Source organism: Corapipo altera, unplaced genomic scaffold (genome assembly GCF_003945725.1).
Source record: "Corapipo altera isolate COAL_440 unplaced genomic scaffold, ASM394572v1 271, whole genome shotgun sequence".
Classification (NCBI taxonomy): Eukaryota; Metazoa; Chordata; class Aves; order Passeriformes; family Pipridae; genus Corapipo; species Corapipo altera.
In genome coordinates this window covers 3377840-3396419 of record NW_020884935.1, presented here as the reverse complement: position 1 = coordinate 3396419, position 18580 = coordinate 3377840, and the positions used below count along the sequence as shown (strand labels likewise).

The following is an 18580-nucleotide window of genomic DNA, read 5'->3' as shown; positions in this document are numbered from 1 at the left end:
TTTGCCTGCCTGTAACTCAAATAAAACACAGTTTATGGGGTGTTGTGCTCGGGGGGGAGGGTCCTGCCACGCTGTGCCATTCCAGGGTGATACCTGTGCTGTGTCCATTTCCCACTCTAGTTTTACATCCTGGAGCAGGTCAGACTGTCACACTCCTTTCAATTCTTCTTTCAGGCCTTTAATTCTGAGACAGATAACTTTAAGCTGGCCTATGGAGGGCACCAGTACCACGCCAGCTGTGCCAACTTCTGGATCAACTGTGTGGAGCCCAAACCTCCAGGTCTCATCCTGCCAGACCTGCTCTGAAAGCAGCTGCACTGAAGGTGGAGCTTTGGATCTAACAATGCAGGACTTGGGGTAACTGGTGGGGTGGAATAAGTGGAGAGGCTGGAGTTGGGCTCAGGATTTGAAATGTTTGGGGTTGAGTTTTGGACTGTAACAGGTTAAAGCCACTGCCACAGACAGCGAAGAATTCACTTGAAATGGCCACGGGTTCAGAAATAACCAGAAAAAAATGTATGGCAAAAAAAAAAATGTGGCATTTCAGACTTTCTCAACATGAAAACATGTTATTCTGTGTAAAAGCAGCCTGGTAGCCACCATAAACCTGGGAGAAGCCAGCACTGAGCCTCCCAAAGAACCTGGAATACTGGACTGATTTGCATAGAAGTGACCATTAAGTACCTGGAGTCTGTATTTGTAAGCAGATCTTCTCTTTAATGTGTTTGGGTATGGACCATGATGTTGCTCTTCAGATATTTTCTGCTGTGATATCAGAGCACATGAGTCACAGCATCGAGGCAAAATGAATTATGGACTCAAAGGAATGAGACTGGAGGGCTGCTGTGGATTTACACCTCCAGTGCTCTGTGCTGGGAGTTGTTCTGTGTGCAGAACTGGTTGGTGCTGGGGGGTAAGGACTGGAAAACTGTTGAAATTTTCCCTGTAATATCTGGATTCTGTAGTACAGGCAGCTGGAGTTTAAAACTTGCAGCTTTGTTGTAAATACAGATAAACTTCCCTGGAGTTGTCCTGAACTCCAGGTGTGATTTATGTTTCTCCTGACCCTTTGGTAGCTGTGTGGCTGCAGCTCTGGTGAAAACTGGACCCTGCTGATGCAGCACATCTGCTCCTGTGTAGATACCTTCCCTTTTTTGGATGCTGAGATGCTTTTCCTGATGGGATGCCTGTGTGTGGCTCGTGCAGTCTGGTGCTACCTGTAGTAACGTGTTTCTGTGACTCAGAGCTGGCAGCACGAGGTGGCCCTTGGCTCCTGTGACAGGGAGTGGGATTTAACACCCAAAGGGATTTAACACTGGAAGCTGGGGGTCTTAGCAAGCTGGTGTTTGGGGCAGGGCGTTGTCTCCCTGCTGGTTTGTGGTTTATGGCAGGTACTCACCTCTCTGAATAGGAGGTTTGTATTATTTTGTCACAAAATATTACCTGTAACATCTAAAGTACCTGATTCTTCCTTCAGATCCAATATCCAGGGGACAGTGCAGTGCTATTACAGGATTTCAAACCAAGTGGGAGCTTCATTGCATTATGAGAGACTTACCACTATCCAGTCTGGGTCTGCAGGGAATGCAGTGGGGTGTAAATCCATCGGGTACAACTTTTCTCCTTAATTCTTTGACTTAAATTCCTCAGATCTCTCCCTTCTCCCCAGAGATATCAACAGCTTTTCCAAGTTAATCTTGCCTCCATTATAAGTACCTGACACTGGCCTGTGGTTATTTGCCGAAACAGAGATCACAGTGAGGAAAACGATGCTTTGTATTTAAAAAACAAACAAGCTTAGTTATACTAAACTATTAATTAGCCCAAATGAAAGAATCTTGGCTCGGAGGTGTCTGGCTCCTCATTTACACCAATTACAGTAAATCTTGCAGCCTCAAATTAACTCATTCACAAAATAAAGCAACGTGTGCCTCCAGTCGCAAACTCTGGCTAATCCAGCAGCAGATTTTCCACCGTGTGACAGGGACTGCCCACATCCTTTCCCTTGGCTAGATGGGATTTTCTTTTCCCCCCTAATTAAAAGAGGATGCCACAAATAAGAGGCCACAGTGGGAAACTTAAATCACCAGCTGTGTTGTCACAGAAGCATTTCTCAGTGGTGGTTTTCCTGTGCTTGTTACCAGGTCAGTCCCCTCCCCTGTCCGTCGTGTCTTTTGGCCCATAAAAATAAGGAATGGGTGTTTGCAATTCCAACTGCAGCAGAGCTCACTGAGGGATGACACTGCTGCTCTCCTGCTCCCACGGGAGGGACAGCACAGGCACCGTCCCTGCCTCTGTGGAAGCAGGAAGTGTTCTGTTCCCAGCACCTTCCTGTCGTGGGAACACATGGAATGTTTGCATGGAGATCCCCCCCATAAAGGCACTGCAGAGCAAGGATCAGCTCCCTGATCCCAGTCATCCCAGTGACTCACTGGAGCACTCGGCATCCTCTCAGATGTTGCTGCCAGGCAAAGCCCAGGGTCCTTCCAAGCTGTATCCAAGGTGACAGGATTGTCCCAGCCCACCTTCCCCCACCCCTCCTGTGCAGGGGCACCTGGACACGCTGCCTTTGCTTTGGCTCTGTGCAATTTCAGACCTGTGACTCCTTTTCCTGCATGGATTCTGTCTCTGGAAAAGAGAAATGGGATTTTTCTTTGGTTTTTTAACGTCCGTGTTTTCTGGAGCTGCCTTGGAAAGTGGATACCTGTGGAAAGTGGGTTTTCTGTCTCTTTCTGTATATTTGGAGTTCTAAGGGACTATTAGCCTGGTTATTTAACGTATTTATGGCTTTTCCCCATTGTATCCCTGGTGCTTCCACGCTGTGACCGTGGTGGCAGCTTTTCCCTGGTGCTGGGAGTGCTGGGGGCTGCTCCAGCCCCTTCCCTGCCCCTCCATCCCCGTGCCTGGGTGTGAATTCCTGGGTACCTGCCCACCTCAGAGGTCACCTGTGGCCTGGGAATTGTCACCTCATGCACTGACCATTCCAATGTCTTTTCCTCCCTGGCAGCAGCTTTTCTTTACTGGGTTTGGTCTCAGCAGCTCCTTCCCTGAAGTCCGTGCAGGGTTTGTGAGTGAGTGAAGTTCAGGCTCAGGTGGAGCAGGAGCTCATGGAAACCCTCGGAATGCTCCGAGTTCCTCAGCTACATTGGGAATTAATTAAACTTGAAGCAAAACCTGCCTTTCCAATAAAAGCTGCTGTTGTACAAACTGCTGCTTCGGGTTTATTTTTAATTTTGGACCTGTATTTAATTCCAGTTCTCAGCGTTAAAATATGAATGTCGTAATTCTGTGAAGTGATCAGAAAACTTCACTTTATATTGTAATTCTTCTCCTGCCCTCTGGGCAAACATTATTTCTCTTCCAGAAGTGGTTTTGTGATTATTAGTTGGAGCTGTTTGGGTTTGTTCTATGCTGGAGTCACTGCTGGTATTTTAAATCCCATGAGAATAAGTGTTATTAATTGACTTTAGTACCTTGTTTACTCCCTTGATTCCTGCAATGATTTATAAATCCTGTGTTGAGATTCAAACCTTGTGTTCAATAAAGAGCTCGTTTTGTATCTGACCAGCCTGGGAAGCTGAAATATTTATATCATAATGTAAGTGAAACCTGCTTTGTGGCTGGGATGTGGAAAGTGCCTCACCAAATACTGAAAAATATAAAATATTTTTCAAGCAATTAAGACACCATTTGGAAGAGCCCCTGGGGAGCAGGAAGAGGGATGTTCCCCTCAAATCCAGTGGGTGTGCTCGCAGCAATCCAAGCTGAGCTGTGACTGTCTCTCTTTGGTTTCTATAGATTTAAGGATGGAAAAACTGGATTTTGAGGGGGAAAACACTCATACAAAATCTCTTTTGTTGGAGTGAACACAAGAGGAGCTTTTGCAAAGAAATACCCACAAGCATTAACACTGTAATATAACCTTGAATGGGGATTTCAGGTGAATTCTTTGTTTCCTGATGTGCTTTATTAGGCAATTTCCTTTTTTTAGAGGTCTAAGTTTCCCTTGTGTTTAAAAAATCAGCCTTTGGTGTCTTCTTGGCTGAACATCAGCATTTTGCCTCCCCTCAGTACTCACGCAGTGGAATTATGGAATAATTCACAGCGGAGAATTTTTACCTTCAGTTTTTACATAAAAAATACTGTTAAATTACACACTGACCACTTTTTGGGTAAGGTTTGATTTTGTGAGCAGATTTGAGTTTTTAGTTATTTTTTTCCCCCTTAAAATGTCATGTATTGGAATGTCTCCAAATTAACAATTAATTTTGATTTTTACTCTCTAGATCCTTTCTTACCATTTCCCTGGCTGGAGTTTAATTCATGATTAAAATAGGGAGATGAGTAAAATTCATTTTTTTAAGTGGACATCAGTCTCCTGTGTCTGTCACTGGAACTGGGACACAGCCATGGAACCTGAACTGGGAGCAGCTGATGGCAAACCTCACCTTTATTTCAGTGGGACAAAACTGATCTGGGAAAAGCAGAAGGAAAATTCTCCTGTCCTCGTGGTGGTGAAAGACACCAAGATCCCTGTGTGGATATTGTTGGAAAAACCAGTGTTGTGACTGTTGGGGGGTTTTCTGGCTGCTTTGACTATGTGCATCCAGGATAAAGGATCAAAGGTGGGTTTGCAAGGGAGTGGGGGCAACACATCCCTGCATTCAGGGAACAGTGGCTTTGGATGCCCGTGGAAGGGTGAGGAACGAGCAGTGACCTTTCCCAGGGACATCTCCATGGGGTTAACACAGCTGGAGTGACTCCCACAGGGGCTGAGAGCTCTGTCCTGCCACCACCCCCCAGCGAGGGCCCTCTGGCCTCACTTGGAGTTTGTGAACTTCCCCCATTCTCAGTGGACCTCCTGGAGTCTGGGAACCACAGAGCTCCCCGTCCTTCCCTGGGTGAGTCTCAGCCAGTGCCGTTTGCTCCGGGGTCTCCAGTAAATGGGAGGATTCTGGGTCAGAGATAGAGGTTGAAGCCTCTGTGGCAAATTCACTCTGACCTAGACTTCTGTTGCAGCCAGCTCTGGTTTTACTCCTGAGCCCAGGGAGGTTGAGGCCATTTGAACGGTTTTGTGTTGGCTTTATCAGTATTTATTTCAGCCCTGATGACTTTCAGTCTGGGGAAACCAAGGACCCGGTCGTGGCACCCTGACACAGCACAGTCCAGCTGGGAGAGCCCTTCAGCCACGCCTGCTGCTCCTCAGAACCTCGGCTGACCACCAGGACTCGGGGAGGTGCAAAGAGTGCACCAGCCCCAGGGACTGCCCGGCTGCTGGGAGGAGGAGCAGGAATGGCAGGATGGACTGTGAGGTGGGGAGCCGAGTGCTGGGAACAGCTCGCAGTGTTTTCCTCAAGGCTTGGGTCCAGATTTGCCCAAAGCCGCTGCTCCACCTCACCCCGTGTTCCCGCTGCTCCCGGAGCTCCATTAGCGCCGCTTGGAACAGGAAACCAACACATGTTCTGGTTTGATCTTTATTGATTTTTATTTTTTTTTTTACAAGTATAGAATCTCACTTAAATCAGCGATCGCGGCATCCAGCAATCTGCCTGCTCCTCCTCCCGGGGCAGAGGACACCAGTGTCTCCTCAGGAATGGGGCTCTCCTGGGTTCCGGTGACGCTCCAGGGAAACCAGTCCCGTCCCTGCCGGGAGGGGAGCGATGGGCGGGAGCCGCAGGAAGGCTTCTCGCACGGAAAGGCTGGGGTTGGAATCACTCCCGGCACACACAGCACAGGGCAGAGCCTTTGTGCCTGGCCGGGAGGGTGGACAGATCCGTTGGCGCGGAATAATCCCAGAATGCAGCATAACCTTGAGGACGGAATGGAGTGATTCGGAAATGGACTAAGGCAGATCATGACCGGGCTCGGAGATGAAGAATCAAGCGGATTTACTGACTTCCAACAGAGTGGTTGCTGGAATGTTCACAGACACGGCCCAGCCCCTCGGGCAGGGGGCCGTGCACGGATTCCTGAACGTCTCTTTGGTTGTCCAGCGGGTTCAACCCTCTTGCTTCTGTCTTGAGCCACATCTGGACAGGATCTGTCGACTTTCCACCCGCAAAACACACCAGCATTTTCCAGTAGTTGAAGTGTATTCCAGGACTATTGCCCTGGTGTGGAATGAGTTAAAAAGGATCTTGTATTTATTTGATTTGAATCGTTCAAATTTTATTTTCCTTGTGGCTGACACGGACTGATTCACTTTTTTTTTCTTTTTTTTTTTTTCTAACTTTGAATACGATTAAGAGCTGACTAAAGATCTCAAACACTATATACTGAGAGTCACTATGGATGTTAAAGAAAACACCAGCACTAGCACCACAGCCCTGTATTCCAGCCTTCCTGGTGCTTGGAAAACCCGCTGCCGTGGAGCAGGGCCTTGTTCACTCTGTGCTAGTGCTGCTCCCGAGCCACTACAGGGTTTTGCAGGGAAGCAAACAAGCTATAACAAAATATCCAGGCTACTACCGCGTCACAAAGCGCACTTGGCTCATCAACTCTGCCAAATGCCTCTTAGGCCTTTCCTTGGAGGACCCTAATAAACTGACTAAAAAAGGAGGGAGGCTTTATGGAAGGAATAAACTCATAAGGAGACCTGGTTCTGCTAAATGAGAGAGATGCAGATGGGAAATCCCCATAGAGAGAAATGCTTTGAAGGGAATCGTTGGCCTTGCAGGTTTAGTGAGGTGAGAATTGAGGTTCTGCTGTATGGTAAAGAATCAAAGTTGGCTGTAGAAGAAGAAGGGAATGTCTCCAGTCTGGTTGTCTCAGAATAGCGCGTCCCTTCTGTTGTGCTTCCTGTCTGCAGTCCCATTAAATTCCCCAGTAAGGCATCAGGGGTCTCCTCTCTCTCTCATAAACGTCTGGGATGATGCCGTAGGGCGTCTGTACCATTTTAACCGTCGTCTTCCCGAAGAGCTTCCTCTCGTAGTCTATCAGCTGCCTCCAGAAGCCCACGTTGGGCCGTATGACGGGGCGCCGGGACTTGACCCAGTTGTAGGCCTCGAAGAGGGAGACCTTGTGGTACTTCATGAGGAAGGCGATGCAGAGCGTGGCCGACCTGCTGACGCCGGCGGCGCAGTGCACCAGCGTGGCCCCGTGTTTCCGCGCCACGCTGTTGATCTTGTCGGCCACGCTGTCGAAGTACAGGGAGATGGGGGCGTTGGGCATGTCAGCCAAAGGCACTTTGACGTATTCAAACTGGGGCCAGTTGAAGTTGGGGATCTCGATGGTGGCGTTGATGATGCAGGTGATGCCCCGGGAGAGCAGCAGGTGCCGGTTGGAGGCGACGCTGCCCCGGCTCAGGTACAGCGAGGGGGTGATTTGGGCGATGCCCCCCAGGGCACCTTCGGAAAGCATTCGTGGAGCCATCAGAGTTCTCGGTAAGGAGTTGTGGCTTCTGGAGGTCATGGAGGATCTTGGCACTCACGCTTCCATTATGGGAAGAGGTTCAACGGGATCTTCAGCCAAGGGAAGGATTGTCTGGCCTGGTGGTGGTGGTAGGACAGCGAGAGCTTCCTCTGCTTAGTCACTGCAAAACACAAGTGAGGCCACATGAGAGGGGCAGCCGTCCCTGAGCTGTGTCTGGGCAGGGGAACAGGAAACCCCAGCTCGCCCTGCTGTGGCCTGGCAAAGCTCCGTGGGGAACGTGGGTCTGGTTTCACAGTGCTCATCACCACTGGGCTCCCAGGCATCGCCTGGACAGAACAATAACAAAAAATCTCCCAGCCTAATTAGCCCCAATTACTCGTTGAGGGTTTACCTGTGGGCTCAGACAGCATCTCACCCGGATCAGCACGTGGAAGATGAGCTACACCTTTTCCATGCTCAAACCCAGCAGCTTCACAGCTGGCCAGAGTCCAGAGGGATGATGAGGAACAGCAGATGCCAGCAATTTACAGCACCCTGCCCTCTCCCCAGTGCCACCCTTCTCCTTTTTTAGGTGTATGAAAGGCCCCGCCAAAGCACATAAACAGAGGAAAGTCGCTCATTAGGAAAGGCGGTGAGTCACGTCCATCCCGATCACTCATCGAAACAGGGGAAGTGTGGAAAGAGTGACCTGGTTATGTCAGAAGCTGAGAGTAAAACCCAAGGAGAGGCTGGGACAGGGGAGGCTCTGCTGCTGCTTTAATGCCTCACTAATGCTTCGGAGAGAGACACGTGCCCCAAAGGCTCGGGATCGCCCCTGCTCTGATTCCCCCTGCTCTTTTAGGGCCTTTCCAAAGCCAGTGGGGAAAACACAACCAAGGGGACCAGCCGTGGAGCATTAATGATTTGCCAGTCTGTGTGTTCTCCAGCTGCAGACGGGCTGTGGGAGAGGGTCCAGTCTGTGCAGGCTGGAGAGGCCCTGCCCTGCCCAGGGACCTCTGAGCCCACCCGTGTCACTGGCACTGCTGGAGGGGAGCTGGGGGATGCTCAGCACCTTGGGGGAGTTGGATTTGTCCCTCCAGCAGTTCACTCTAATTATGTTAGAGGGTCCTCAAAGGGCTAAGAGACCCCAGCTATGGCTTCCCCAGCCCTTGGTGCAGTGTCTGCCCACATCCCATGCTCTGGGAAGCACCAGCAGGTCCCAGCAGTGGCTGGTGGGATCACCCGCTCTGCTGCCAGCGGAGTTTTGGCTCTGTGGTGCAGGAACTTAATGAGCATAATGAGGCCTCTTCTGTGGCTCTTCCCTGCTGGCACCTACTCGAGCAGCTCCAGAAGCTGTGGGTCCAAAGAGCTGCAAGAGCTCCTGCCCCAACAAGGAGCAAGAGCTCCTTGTTGCTGCAGCTGTGAACGCGCAGCTTCCCCTGTGGACACCCCAACACAGTCACCCAGCAGGGGACAGCAAGGAAAGGGGTGTTTTTGCAAAGGAATAAAGTCCTCTGAGCAGGGGAAATCCCTGCTCTCAAACAGCTTTTACTGACAACACAAAGGATTGGAGCACTTACGCTTGGTTACAACCTGTCCTGCTCCAAATCGGGTCGGTACCGGGATGTCGCGGGGTGCTGATGGGATGGCTCACAGAGTGTGTCCAGTGCTGACCTGGGGAGAGAAGAGAGCATGGATTTTACTGGGATCTGCACTGGACCTGATTTAGGTGGTTGTCCAAGAACTGGGGGGGAGGATCACTGTTCCCTGCTGGTCGTTGGGCAGACAGAGGCCTTGGGAGGGCACCGATTCCTGCCAACACAGCACTCACAGTCATGGCAGGCCCAGAGGAATCTGAGCCTGGCACAAAAATCATGGCTCAGAAAAATATTAAAGAGTTTAAGTAATTAATTTGCTCTAATGTCTCCTTTAGCATCTGCCCAGGTGCTAAATTCCAGACACACCTCTGCATCCTTCTGATGGTGTCCAAAGCCACCTGGTGGGGAGCTCCTGCTCCTGTTCCCTGAGGCACTGCTGGAAGTACGGGGTGAACAGGAAGGGGCAGAGCTGGTGCCAGAGCCACAGCATTCCACTCCTGGAAAGTGGAGGATGGGGCAACATCGCCTTTTCATTCTGCCAGACCAGAAGCACCACAAGGCCCCAGAGTGGAGGTGAAGCAGCTGGGAAACGCTGCTGGACCCCGGCAGGGCGAGATCAGTGCCTGCCCCAAACCTGCTCTGTGCAAGGCAGACCCTCCAGCTGCTCCCAGGGGCACCCAGAGCACTCCAAGGGTAGTTTAGGAAGGGCTTTGCTGCTTTCCATACAGTGCTTCCTGTTAGCAGGCAGCAACTTATCCAGATATTTGCATGTGACAGGCTGGGCTCGCTCTGCAAACTCTGGGGCCACCAGGCTGGCACCAAACGCCCGCGTGCCACCCGCTCCCAGCACCACCGGCACGGCCCCTTATGCCTATCCAGTCCCAACCCCTGCCATGGGCAGGGACACCTTCCACTAGCCCAGGTTGCTCCAAGCCCCATCCAACCTGGCCTTGGACACTTGCAGGGATGGGGCAGCCACAGCTTCTCTGGGCAGCCTGTGCCATCCCAGTTACATCCCCAGGGCTCCGAATGGCTGACACCAGCAGCACGGCCTCTGCTCCACGCTGAGCAGCTCTCGGCCAGAGTGAGTGAATGCTTTGGAGAGGAGCTCATTATTTAGGTGAGATAAGACTGCTGTGCTCCCAGCACACGTGCCTGGTGGCTCAGGATGCTGCCCAGACACCGGGGGAAGGCCACCAAGGGAGAGGGGCAGGTGCCAGCGTCCCTTCCCGTGTCCCTTCCCGCGTTCCGTGGCGCTCGCAGCGGGAGCTTCCTGGGATGCCACTGACTGTGATGTGCTGTCTCAGGCATGTGACAGAGCCACGCTCCTGCCCACACACACCAGGCTGAGCAGCTGCTGGCGTGCAGGGAGCTGGGAATGAAAGGGGCCTCGTCTGCCTGGGCTGGCAACGGCTCCTGCTGGGTGCGGCGCCTTCGGCTGAGATCGCGAGCTCCCACCAGGCTGTGTGAGCCCTCATCTGGCCCCAAAGCTGCAACCCCTGCCTGGCCCCAGCTCAGACAAAGCCTTGCCCAAAGCCTGCTGTTTTGCTCCCACAAAACTCCATTTGCCTTTCTCAGCACACCCGTGTTATCCCGCTGCAATCCAACACTGTTGCTCTTCATGCAGCAGTTCCCGTCATTGTGCTAAAGCAGAGAGAGAGAGAGGACTGAAAAGCCTCTTCCCAGCTGTTGCTGGGTGCAAAAAAACAAAAAGAGGAAAATATCTGAAGATCAAACAAGGGGCACAGACAGCCCAGCCCTGGCTGTGCCACCTGCAGTACCTGGGGAGGCTGGTGGCACAACAGGCTCCTGGCACGGGAAGAGGCACCGGCTGCCTCCTTCAGCCTCTGCTGTGGGAGCTGCACCAGCACAGCCAGGCTGCACCATCTCACCTGCAGTACAGACCCCACATCGTCTCCCATGTTCCCTGGTTGGAGTTTCTGAGTGGTGGCATAGGCTGGGGGGTCACACCAGCTCTGAGTGTGTCCTCGGGGTGCTGGGCCTGTCCCGGCTGCCTTGTCACCACAGGTGCTCCCCAGCACCAGGCAGGGCATCCGAGGGTTGGGATCCAGAACTGTCCCTGAAGCAGCTCTGAAAGTACCTTCCAAAGAGCTGGAATGTGATTGTGGTTTCCTGCAAAGGGCTGAAATTCCCAGATGGTGCAGTGTGGTCCTTTGGGAAAAGACTGGCTGGTGATGGGCTGGTAGCAACCAGGTGTTCCCACCGTCATATCCTTGTTTGCTGAGCTGACTCCAACTAACGAAATAATTAATCTTGTAACGGCCCTGACCCCCAGCAAATCCCTCTCCAGACTCTGCCTTGGTCTTGCCCATGCAGAGAGAACAGTCAGTGCCACGTGCTGACCCAGCCAGGGAGGGCTGGGACCCCTCCAGGGTGGCAGGAGGTCCCTGGGGACCCTGCTGCTGCAGGGGCAGGACCGGTGCAGCCTCTTCCCTCCCCAACAGCCTGGTGGGTTCTGCCATTGCCCTCATCTGCATAATCAGGGGTGGGGGAAGCCAGTGGGTAATTACAGCCTGGAGAACAGTCTGCTCTTCAAAGCCTCCAGGTCCTTTCCCAGAGCTCCCGGCCAGCACCGTCCTCAGGTGCAGGATTACAGAGAGGGGACACTTTTCCAGCACCCACCATGTCCAGGATCTCATCCTGCATCCCCTGGCTCTGCTCAGCTCCACGGCTCAGGTGGGTCTGGCTGCTCCTGTCGGGCTCTGTGTGTTCTGCTGTACCTGGAGGCTGAGCTCTGTGGTTCACCTGTCCCAGGAGAAGGGGCAGGTGCTTTGTCCATGGCAGCTGCTCCCATGGGAAGGCAGGTTGTATCCCGCCCAGGCTGGATTTCCTGCCCCTCTCCATCTAGGGGGTTTCCAAAGCCATACAGCAATGCCTTGCTTTGTGTTTTGGTGGTGCAGCCCCTCGGAAAAGTTGCTGCTGGCAATGCTTGTGGCTCTGCTCTTCCAAATCTTGCAACAGCTGGAGTTTGTTTCTCTTTGCTTTCATTCCTGAGAATGCAGTTCTGCTAACAAAGGCTGAAATTCCCATGGGAAAGCGCTGCTGGTTCCTGAACCTCCTGAGAAAGGCTTGAAAACACCTCTGGAAGCTCAAAAGACAGAGGCACACAGGGTGATGTGAGTTAAACACTGTGATCTCCAGGACAGGAGGGAGAGCTGGTCGGGCTCTAGACAATGAGTTGGCAAGTCTGAGCTTCTGTCTTCTTATTCTGGTGCTGCTGGATGATTTGCTCTGATTTGGGGGATTTTTTTTTTTTTTAATTTTAGTTTTCTTTTTAAAGTGCCTCCATGGCTTGTCCCTGAGGGACTTCTCAAAGCCCTGCAGTTTGTGTCGGGTTCTGTGTCAGTAACACAACAACGGAGCTTGGTACCTGGCACAGGTGGAAGCTTCCCCAGACTCCTGTCCCCCTGGACTGTAGGTTTAGGGTGGGGGGAGGCTCATGGGGGTGATGGGCCCTGCTCTACTGGTGGAGCAGAGACACTGAAGCCCCTGGTTTTATTCCCAGAGCATCATCTGGGATTCAAAGCAGGTTTGTGGGCTGGGTGTGTGAAATGTCAGTACTGAGGCAAACCTTCTCCCCCCTCCCAGGAGAGGAAAAGTTATTCATTTTGGAGATGACAAATGCTCTCTAATCCTGCAGTAAAGAGAAGAGTCAATATCGCAGGCGCTGAATGAACGAGCCTGCCCAGGGCTCTTCCCAGCCAGGCTGAACAGCAAATTGCTTCAGAAATGGTCCTAGAGAGTGGCATTTCAAATACATTTCAGCAGAGAGTACAAACTGCAGCCATTCTCGGGTCAGGGCTTGCTTGTGCAGAGTCCAAGGGAGGCTGAAGCACAGCCGGGAGGGGAGAGGACGTGTGGGAGCCGCCGGCTCCTCGCTCCTCTTCCCAGCCCTCCTGCAGCCCTCTGCTCTGCCGGGTCCTTGCTCTCCTTCCCTGGGTTGTGGTGGATGCGCTCCCGGAGCCATTACAGGCTCCTCTCGGAGCGCAGGTCAGAGCCATCGGCGCATCCTCGCCATGAAGGGATGAGTGGTTTGGGTTTGGAATGCAAAAGGAGGAAGGGGAGCAGGCGGGGACGGCGGGATGGTCTGGGCTGAGACAGAGGATGCCGAGACCGACCCCTGATCGATTGTGCTCGCAGCCCGCGCTGGCCTCTCGGCGAGCGCAGGATGGGAGCTGTCAGATGTTAAATCAAGATAATAATCTGTCTGCCCGGAGCTCTGAGCAGGCCTGGCTGCTTGGGCAGCTCCCAGCACAGCCGGGTTCCCCGCGCTTGCCAGAACACACCAGTAACTTCCCAGAGGATTCGTGGAAGAAAGGGAATCGTGCCCAAAACGCACCACTAGACACTCCTCACACAGCCCCCCACTGTCCCGGGGAGCTCGAGGACCTGCTCGTTGCTCAACGACCCCAGATCAAGCACATTTAGTCCCCAAGCACAGTCTTGCCTCCCCCACACGCCTGGAGTCTGGGCTGCTCCCATGACCCGAGCCAGCTCCCCGGGCTGGTGATCCCTGAGGAGCCTGTCCCAGCCTGCTGCCACTGCCTTCCGAGGGGTGACAGCCGACACTCCCGTGGCACGGCTCTTCTCCCTCCCACCGGCACCACTGGGGTGCCCTGGGAGAGAGGCCAGGGCTTGGCAACCTCACCCGCTGCCTCCCGCATCTGGTCACCAGCCGCGCTCTGCCCTCCCCTCAGCCCCTCCTCGCACTGCCAGCCAAAGCCTCACTCCCTGACAACCCCAGCACCAACACAGCAGGAAAAATGGGCGGTGAGGTTTTTGGGAAGGCTCCATCCAAGGATGATGCCACTGGGCCCGCTGGGCAGGGCCCATGGCTGCCAGGCAGGGCGGCAGCTCCACTGACTCCAGATTCCCGCTGTCACCGTCTCCCTGGCGAGGCGGCGGATCTGCCCACGGGCACGCTGTGATCCTGCCACACAGCCACCCCCTCAGTGCTGCTCTGGAGTGGGAACAGGCAGGGCTGCTTCCTCTCCACTCGGCAGCTGGATCCTGCCAGCTGCCAGCCAAACCTCTGGCCACAGGGAGAGCTCCCGGCTGCAGGGACGGAGCGAGAGGGGGAGTGGGCACAACCTGGAGCAAGCTGGTATTTATAAAATCCTTGCTCTGCTCTGAGGACAAGCCTCCCTCGGCAAGCAGCGAGAGGATTTGATGCAAGAAAAACAAACCATCCTCCTTTTTAAAGCCACGTTTGCTCTTTCAGAGCCATGGGCTCCTGCTCACCCTGCTCTGCGTGCCAGTCCCTTGGAGAGCACAGCAGGGGCACAGGGCTCGCCCAGGACAGACCAGGAGTGTGGCCACCTGCATCTTGCTTAAAAATTCTGGGTGGGTGAACCAAACACTTTAAAAACCAGAATTAAGCCTTGAGGAGGCACAAACAGGACCCAACAGTTGTGGGCAGCATCAGCTCCATACTCGGCTGAACACCCAAGGCTGTTTTCCAGCCCCAAGTGGAGAGATCGTCTGCTGTGAAGCACCACAGATCATCTCAGTGCCAGCTGATGGCATCTGGATTGCATGCGGAGTTTGGGAAAGCTCCCCTGCTCCATCCCCTGCTCCCTGTGTCCAAGTGTGACCCGGGGGGATGTGGATGGGGAGGAGAGGGGCACACTCAGGGAGCAGACCCACGCCTGGCTCCGGCTCCCGGGGTGCTGCAAGATGGAGCCTTGTTTTTTCCGGAGCCGTGCCCTGCGCAGTCACAGCTGACAGGAGGGACACAATCTCTTCCCTGTTAGCCGAACAAAACACAGGGACCTGGCGTGTTTGCTCGTGTGTGACCCTGCCGGGCCCAGGGCTGTGCCTGCTGCTGCTGTGGCCGGGCTCTGCCCCAGCCCACCCCAAACCCCATCAAATTGAAGGCAGCTGCAAATTCACTGCAACGTGTCCTGGAAGCAGTCCGGTGCTTCCATGCTGGTGCTCACCCGGGCCTTTTTCAGGGGCAGTGCCAACTGCTGCACACTCTGAACAGCCCAACTTCTCATGGGGGTCCCAAAGCCTGGCACCCTGATAAACCTGATGGTGACATAACCCTCACCGGAGGAATCCCTGCTGGGCAGAGGCTGCCCACGCTTTCCCCATGCTCCCAAGGCCAGGCAGGAGCTGGGCACAGGGCAGTGCAGCTGAAGGGAGAACAGCAGGATGTGCCCACAGCAGCTCTGAGGAATGAGGTCACCTCTGAGCACACTGATGGGGTTGTGTGGGGTAACAGGAGGAGAGGCCAATTTTAATCAACTGGGGGGAAAAATCAAGTTTACATGAGGCAGCAACTGCTTCCCATGCAAGCAGCACAGGGTCAGCACCCCTCACCTCCCAGGAGGTCATTCCAGTTGCTCCAGGCTTGGGGTAATGGCATTTTTTAGGGACACCATGCAAATCCACATTTCCTCCATGAAGGACTCCTGCCTCCCTGAGCTGCTGCTCGGCCTCCTCCAAAGGGAAGGACCTGCAGCCACCCCCCACTGTGGGGTGGGATGGTGGAAACAGGGACAATTAAAGTCCCATCAGTCCAGACATCCCAACCCACCCTGCTGTGGTGAGCACGGCAGCACCTGTTGCTCCTTCCTGCTGGGAAACTCAAACTTGCCTGATTATTACTATTTTATATTATTTTTAAAGCAGGGAGTAGCCACAGAGCTGAGCCCACAAGCTGCCTGCACTACAGGTGCCCCAGGAAGTGTGGGCAATGTCTCTGCCTCCCATTCTCAGGCTTTATTCCCAAGCATGCAGGGAGCTGGGGCCACTGTTCAGAGATTCCTCAGCTGTTTCCAAACGCCAGAGCCCTCTCTGCTACATGCTCACACCTCCCTTTGTGTTATGGTCACTCAGAGTGTCTTTCTGGAAGTGATAAATGGGGGGGGGTGTGGTGTGGTGAGGGTTGTGTGCCTGGAGAGGAGAGGCTGGGAGAAGCTCCCGTGCCTGGTTTGAGGCATTACCCCACCTTCTAGGGAAAGCCACCCTGGAAGGAAGGTGGTAGCAGGAAGCCTGGAAGGCTTCTCTGGTGAACAGCCTTGTGTAAACAGCTCTGGTGGGGCCAGTGTGTGGTGAGTGGGAGAGAAGCTGCTCCTGGTACCCACTGCCATGCCCAGGTGCCTTCTCCCTTCTCCTCACTCCCAACCTCTTTTTGCGTGCCCAGATGGGCAGGTGGCTGCTTCCCTGGGACAAAGCTGGTACCGACTCTCAGAGTAGAGGTCTGAGACTTTCTTGAGCAGGCTCTGCATCCCTTTCCTCCCTCCCATGACGTCTGGCTCAGACAGAAGGTTTCCCCCACACCCTGTGCATTTCTAGCACTAGAGCAGCATGAGCTCTCTGCCTTTCCAGCTCCAAGATTCCAGCTGGGATCAGGTATTGAATTAAGCCATGCAAATTTCCATCTTGCCCTGACCAATACACAGAAGCAGTGCCAGAGCCCAGGGCAGACCCTGCAGCACAGCAAGGGCTCAGAACAAATCCCTGGGAGTTCACCTTTGTTCCTGGAGGAAACTGGAATGTCCATGCCCGTGCCCAGGACCCAGGCGAGCCCTCAGGGGCAGGAAGGACAGGCAGAGCTGCACGTTCACACCTTCCGGGCATAAATCAATTAAAACCCGCTGCATTATTGCTCCCCTGACGTTCAGCAGGGTCACATCAGCCAAGTCGTGGCAGCAGATCTCTGCCAGTGAGGAGCAGCACGTGCCCCCAGAATTAGGGACCCTTCTTTCTCATTCCTTGGGAACCAGAGTGCCACAGAGCTCATCCCAACCACCGGAACGAAGCACACACCAAGGTTTACAGCGAGGCCTGGGGGAGGAATCCACTCCCTGCCAGAGCAGGGACGGCTGATCTGGTGTATCATCAGGGAAAACTGTTTTGTCAGTGCTAATCCTCCACCATTCCTGTGGCAGGGGCATTAGGGATAAACCGAACTTGCAACATGATATTAGGGCATCTGCCAACACTCAAACCTCCAGAATAAAAGGCTCATTTGCTGCCCAGTCGAACAGGTTATAATCCTGCCCCATCTCCCTACAGCCAAATGCCACTCATTGATTACTGGTGTTGCTCAAAGCAGCTGCTCCGGAGCTGAGTCAAGGGCCACGCACACAACCCGTCTGGATGAGAGGCCGGGCAGCCGCAGGCACGAGCCGGGGTTTGGTGGCACCAGCGTGCCCTGAGAGCCAGGGGTGCCCAGGGCAGGAGCCAGGGAAGGGTCCTAAGAGGGGAGTGCCAAGAGCAGGAACCAGGGATGGGTGCTGAGAGGGAAGAGCCCAGGGCAGGATCCAAGGATGGGTGCAGAGCTGGGGGTGCCAAAGGCAGGATCCAAGGATAGGTGCTGAGAGGGAAGTGCCCAGGGCAGGATCCAGGGATGGGTGCCAACCTGGAGGTGCCCAGGGTAGGATCCAAGGATGGGTGCTGAGAGGGAAGCGCCCAGGGCAGGAGCCAGGGACAGGTACCCCGCTCCGGCAGAGCCCGCGGTGGGGCTGGGGCTGGTTCCACGTCGAGGAACCACCCGAGCTCTGCCCGTGGCTGCTCTGGTGCAGCTCCGAGGTGACACCCCGCTCCCTCGCCGGGCTTACCCGGGGTTTGAGCACCGGCCACCGGGTTCTTGCCGCGCCCCGCTCCTTCGGGCACCCCCGGCAGAGCCGCCTCTGCCCCGTCCCAGCGCGGCCCCGGCCGGGAGCGCAGCGGGGCCGCATCCGCGGGGCGCTGAGCGGGCACAGCCCCCGCACCGCCCGCTCCGGAGGGGACGCGGGGGGCGGGATCCCCTCGGCCCCGTCCCGCCCGTGCGGGCAGAGCCGGGGGGCTCCGGGGGGCTCCGGCGATCCCCCCGCAGGGCACCGCGAGCGGCCGGGGCGGGCTGGGGGCAGCGCGGGGCGCTGGAAACGCGGCGGGGAACGGCGGGGCCCCGCAGCCCGGCCACGCGGGGCCAGCCCGAGCCCCCTCCCCGTGTCCCGGCTCCCCCCTCCCCGCCCCGTCCCTACCATGGCTCCGGGCGGCGGCTCCGCGCTCCCTCGCGGCCGTGGCGGCGGCGGCGGGCCGGGACTTTTATCGTGCTCGGCCGGCTCCGTCTCGGCGGTGCCACCTGACCGCGGTGCCGGGGCCGCCCCCGCCCGCCGAGCCGCCGTTACCAGGCTACGGGGGGCGGCCCGGCCCGGCCCCCGGGCGGGGGCTCCGGGAGACCGGCCCCGCTTAAAGGCGCCGCCGCCGCCGGGGCCCCAGTGGGGAAGGGGCTGTGTGTGGGGAAGGGGGGGCCCTGCGGGGATACGACTGTGTGTGGGGACAGTTGGGGATCCCTGCAGGGATGGGACCGTGTGTGGGGACAAGTGGGGGGGCCCTGTTGGGTGGAGACAAGTGAGGGTTCCAGTGGGGGCATAACGGGGTCCCTGTGGGGATGGGGACAAGTGTGGTTTCCAATGGGGATGTGGCGGGGGTCCCTGTGGGAATAAGACTTTGTAGACACGATAGAGTCCCTGTGGACAAGCAGGGGTCCCTGTGGGGACATAACAGGAGTCCTGTGGGGATAGGATGTGTCAAAGTCAATGAAGGGACATGGTGGGGCCCCTCTGGGGCCATGAGAGAATCCCTGTGGACACGGGGAGGTGGCAGGGTCCCACTGA

At 55.2% G+C, this 18580-nt stretch overlaps 2 protein-coding genes across 8 annotated transcripts in view; one reads left to right on the top strand and one right to left on the bottom strand.

Moving 5' to 3' along the window:
- SYNRG (synergin gamma) overlaps nucleotides 1-3564 on the top strand; it is a 40549-nt gene extending 36985 nt beyond the window's left edge. For all 7 annotated transcript variants that reach the window (XM_027660446.1, XM_027660440.1, XM_027660445.1 and 4 more), the window contains one exon: nucleotides 175-3564. In XM_027660446.1, coding sequence (XP_027516247.1) covers nucleotides 175-306 — 132 coding nt within the window. In that variant the 3' untranslated portion in view covers nucleotides 307-3564. The remainder of the gene's footprint in view (nucleotides 1-174) is intronic.
- A 1936-nt stretch (nucleotides 3565-5500) lies between these two features.
- DUSP14 (dual specificity phosphatase 14) lies at nucleotides 5501-18073 on the bottom strand. The gene is made up of 3 exons (XM_027660448.1): nucleotides 17945-18073; nucleotides 8931-9024; nucleotides 5501-7531 (listed from the first exon to the last, which is right to left on the bottom strand). The coding sequence occupies exon 3, from the start codon at nucleotides 7408-7410 to the stop codon at nucleotides 6814-6816; it is 597 nt and encodes a 198-aa protein (XP_027516249.1). The 5' UTR covers nucleotides 7411-7531; nucleotides 8931-9024; nucleotides 17945-18073; the 3' UTR covers nucleotides 5501-6813.
- Between the last annotated feature and the right edge of the window lie 507 nt (nucleotides 18074-18580).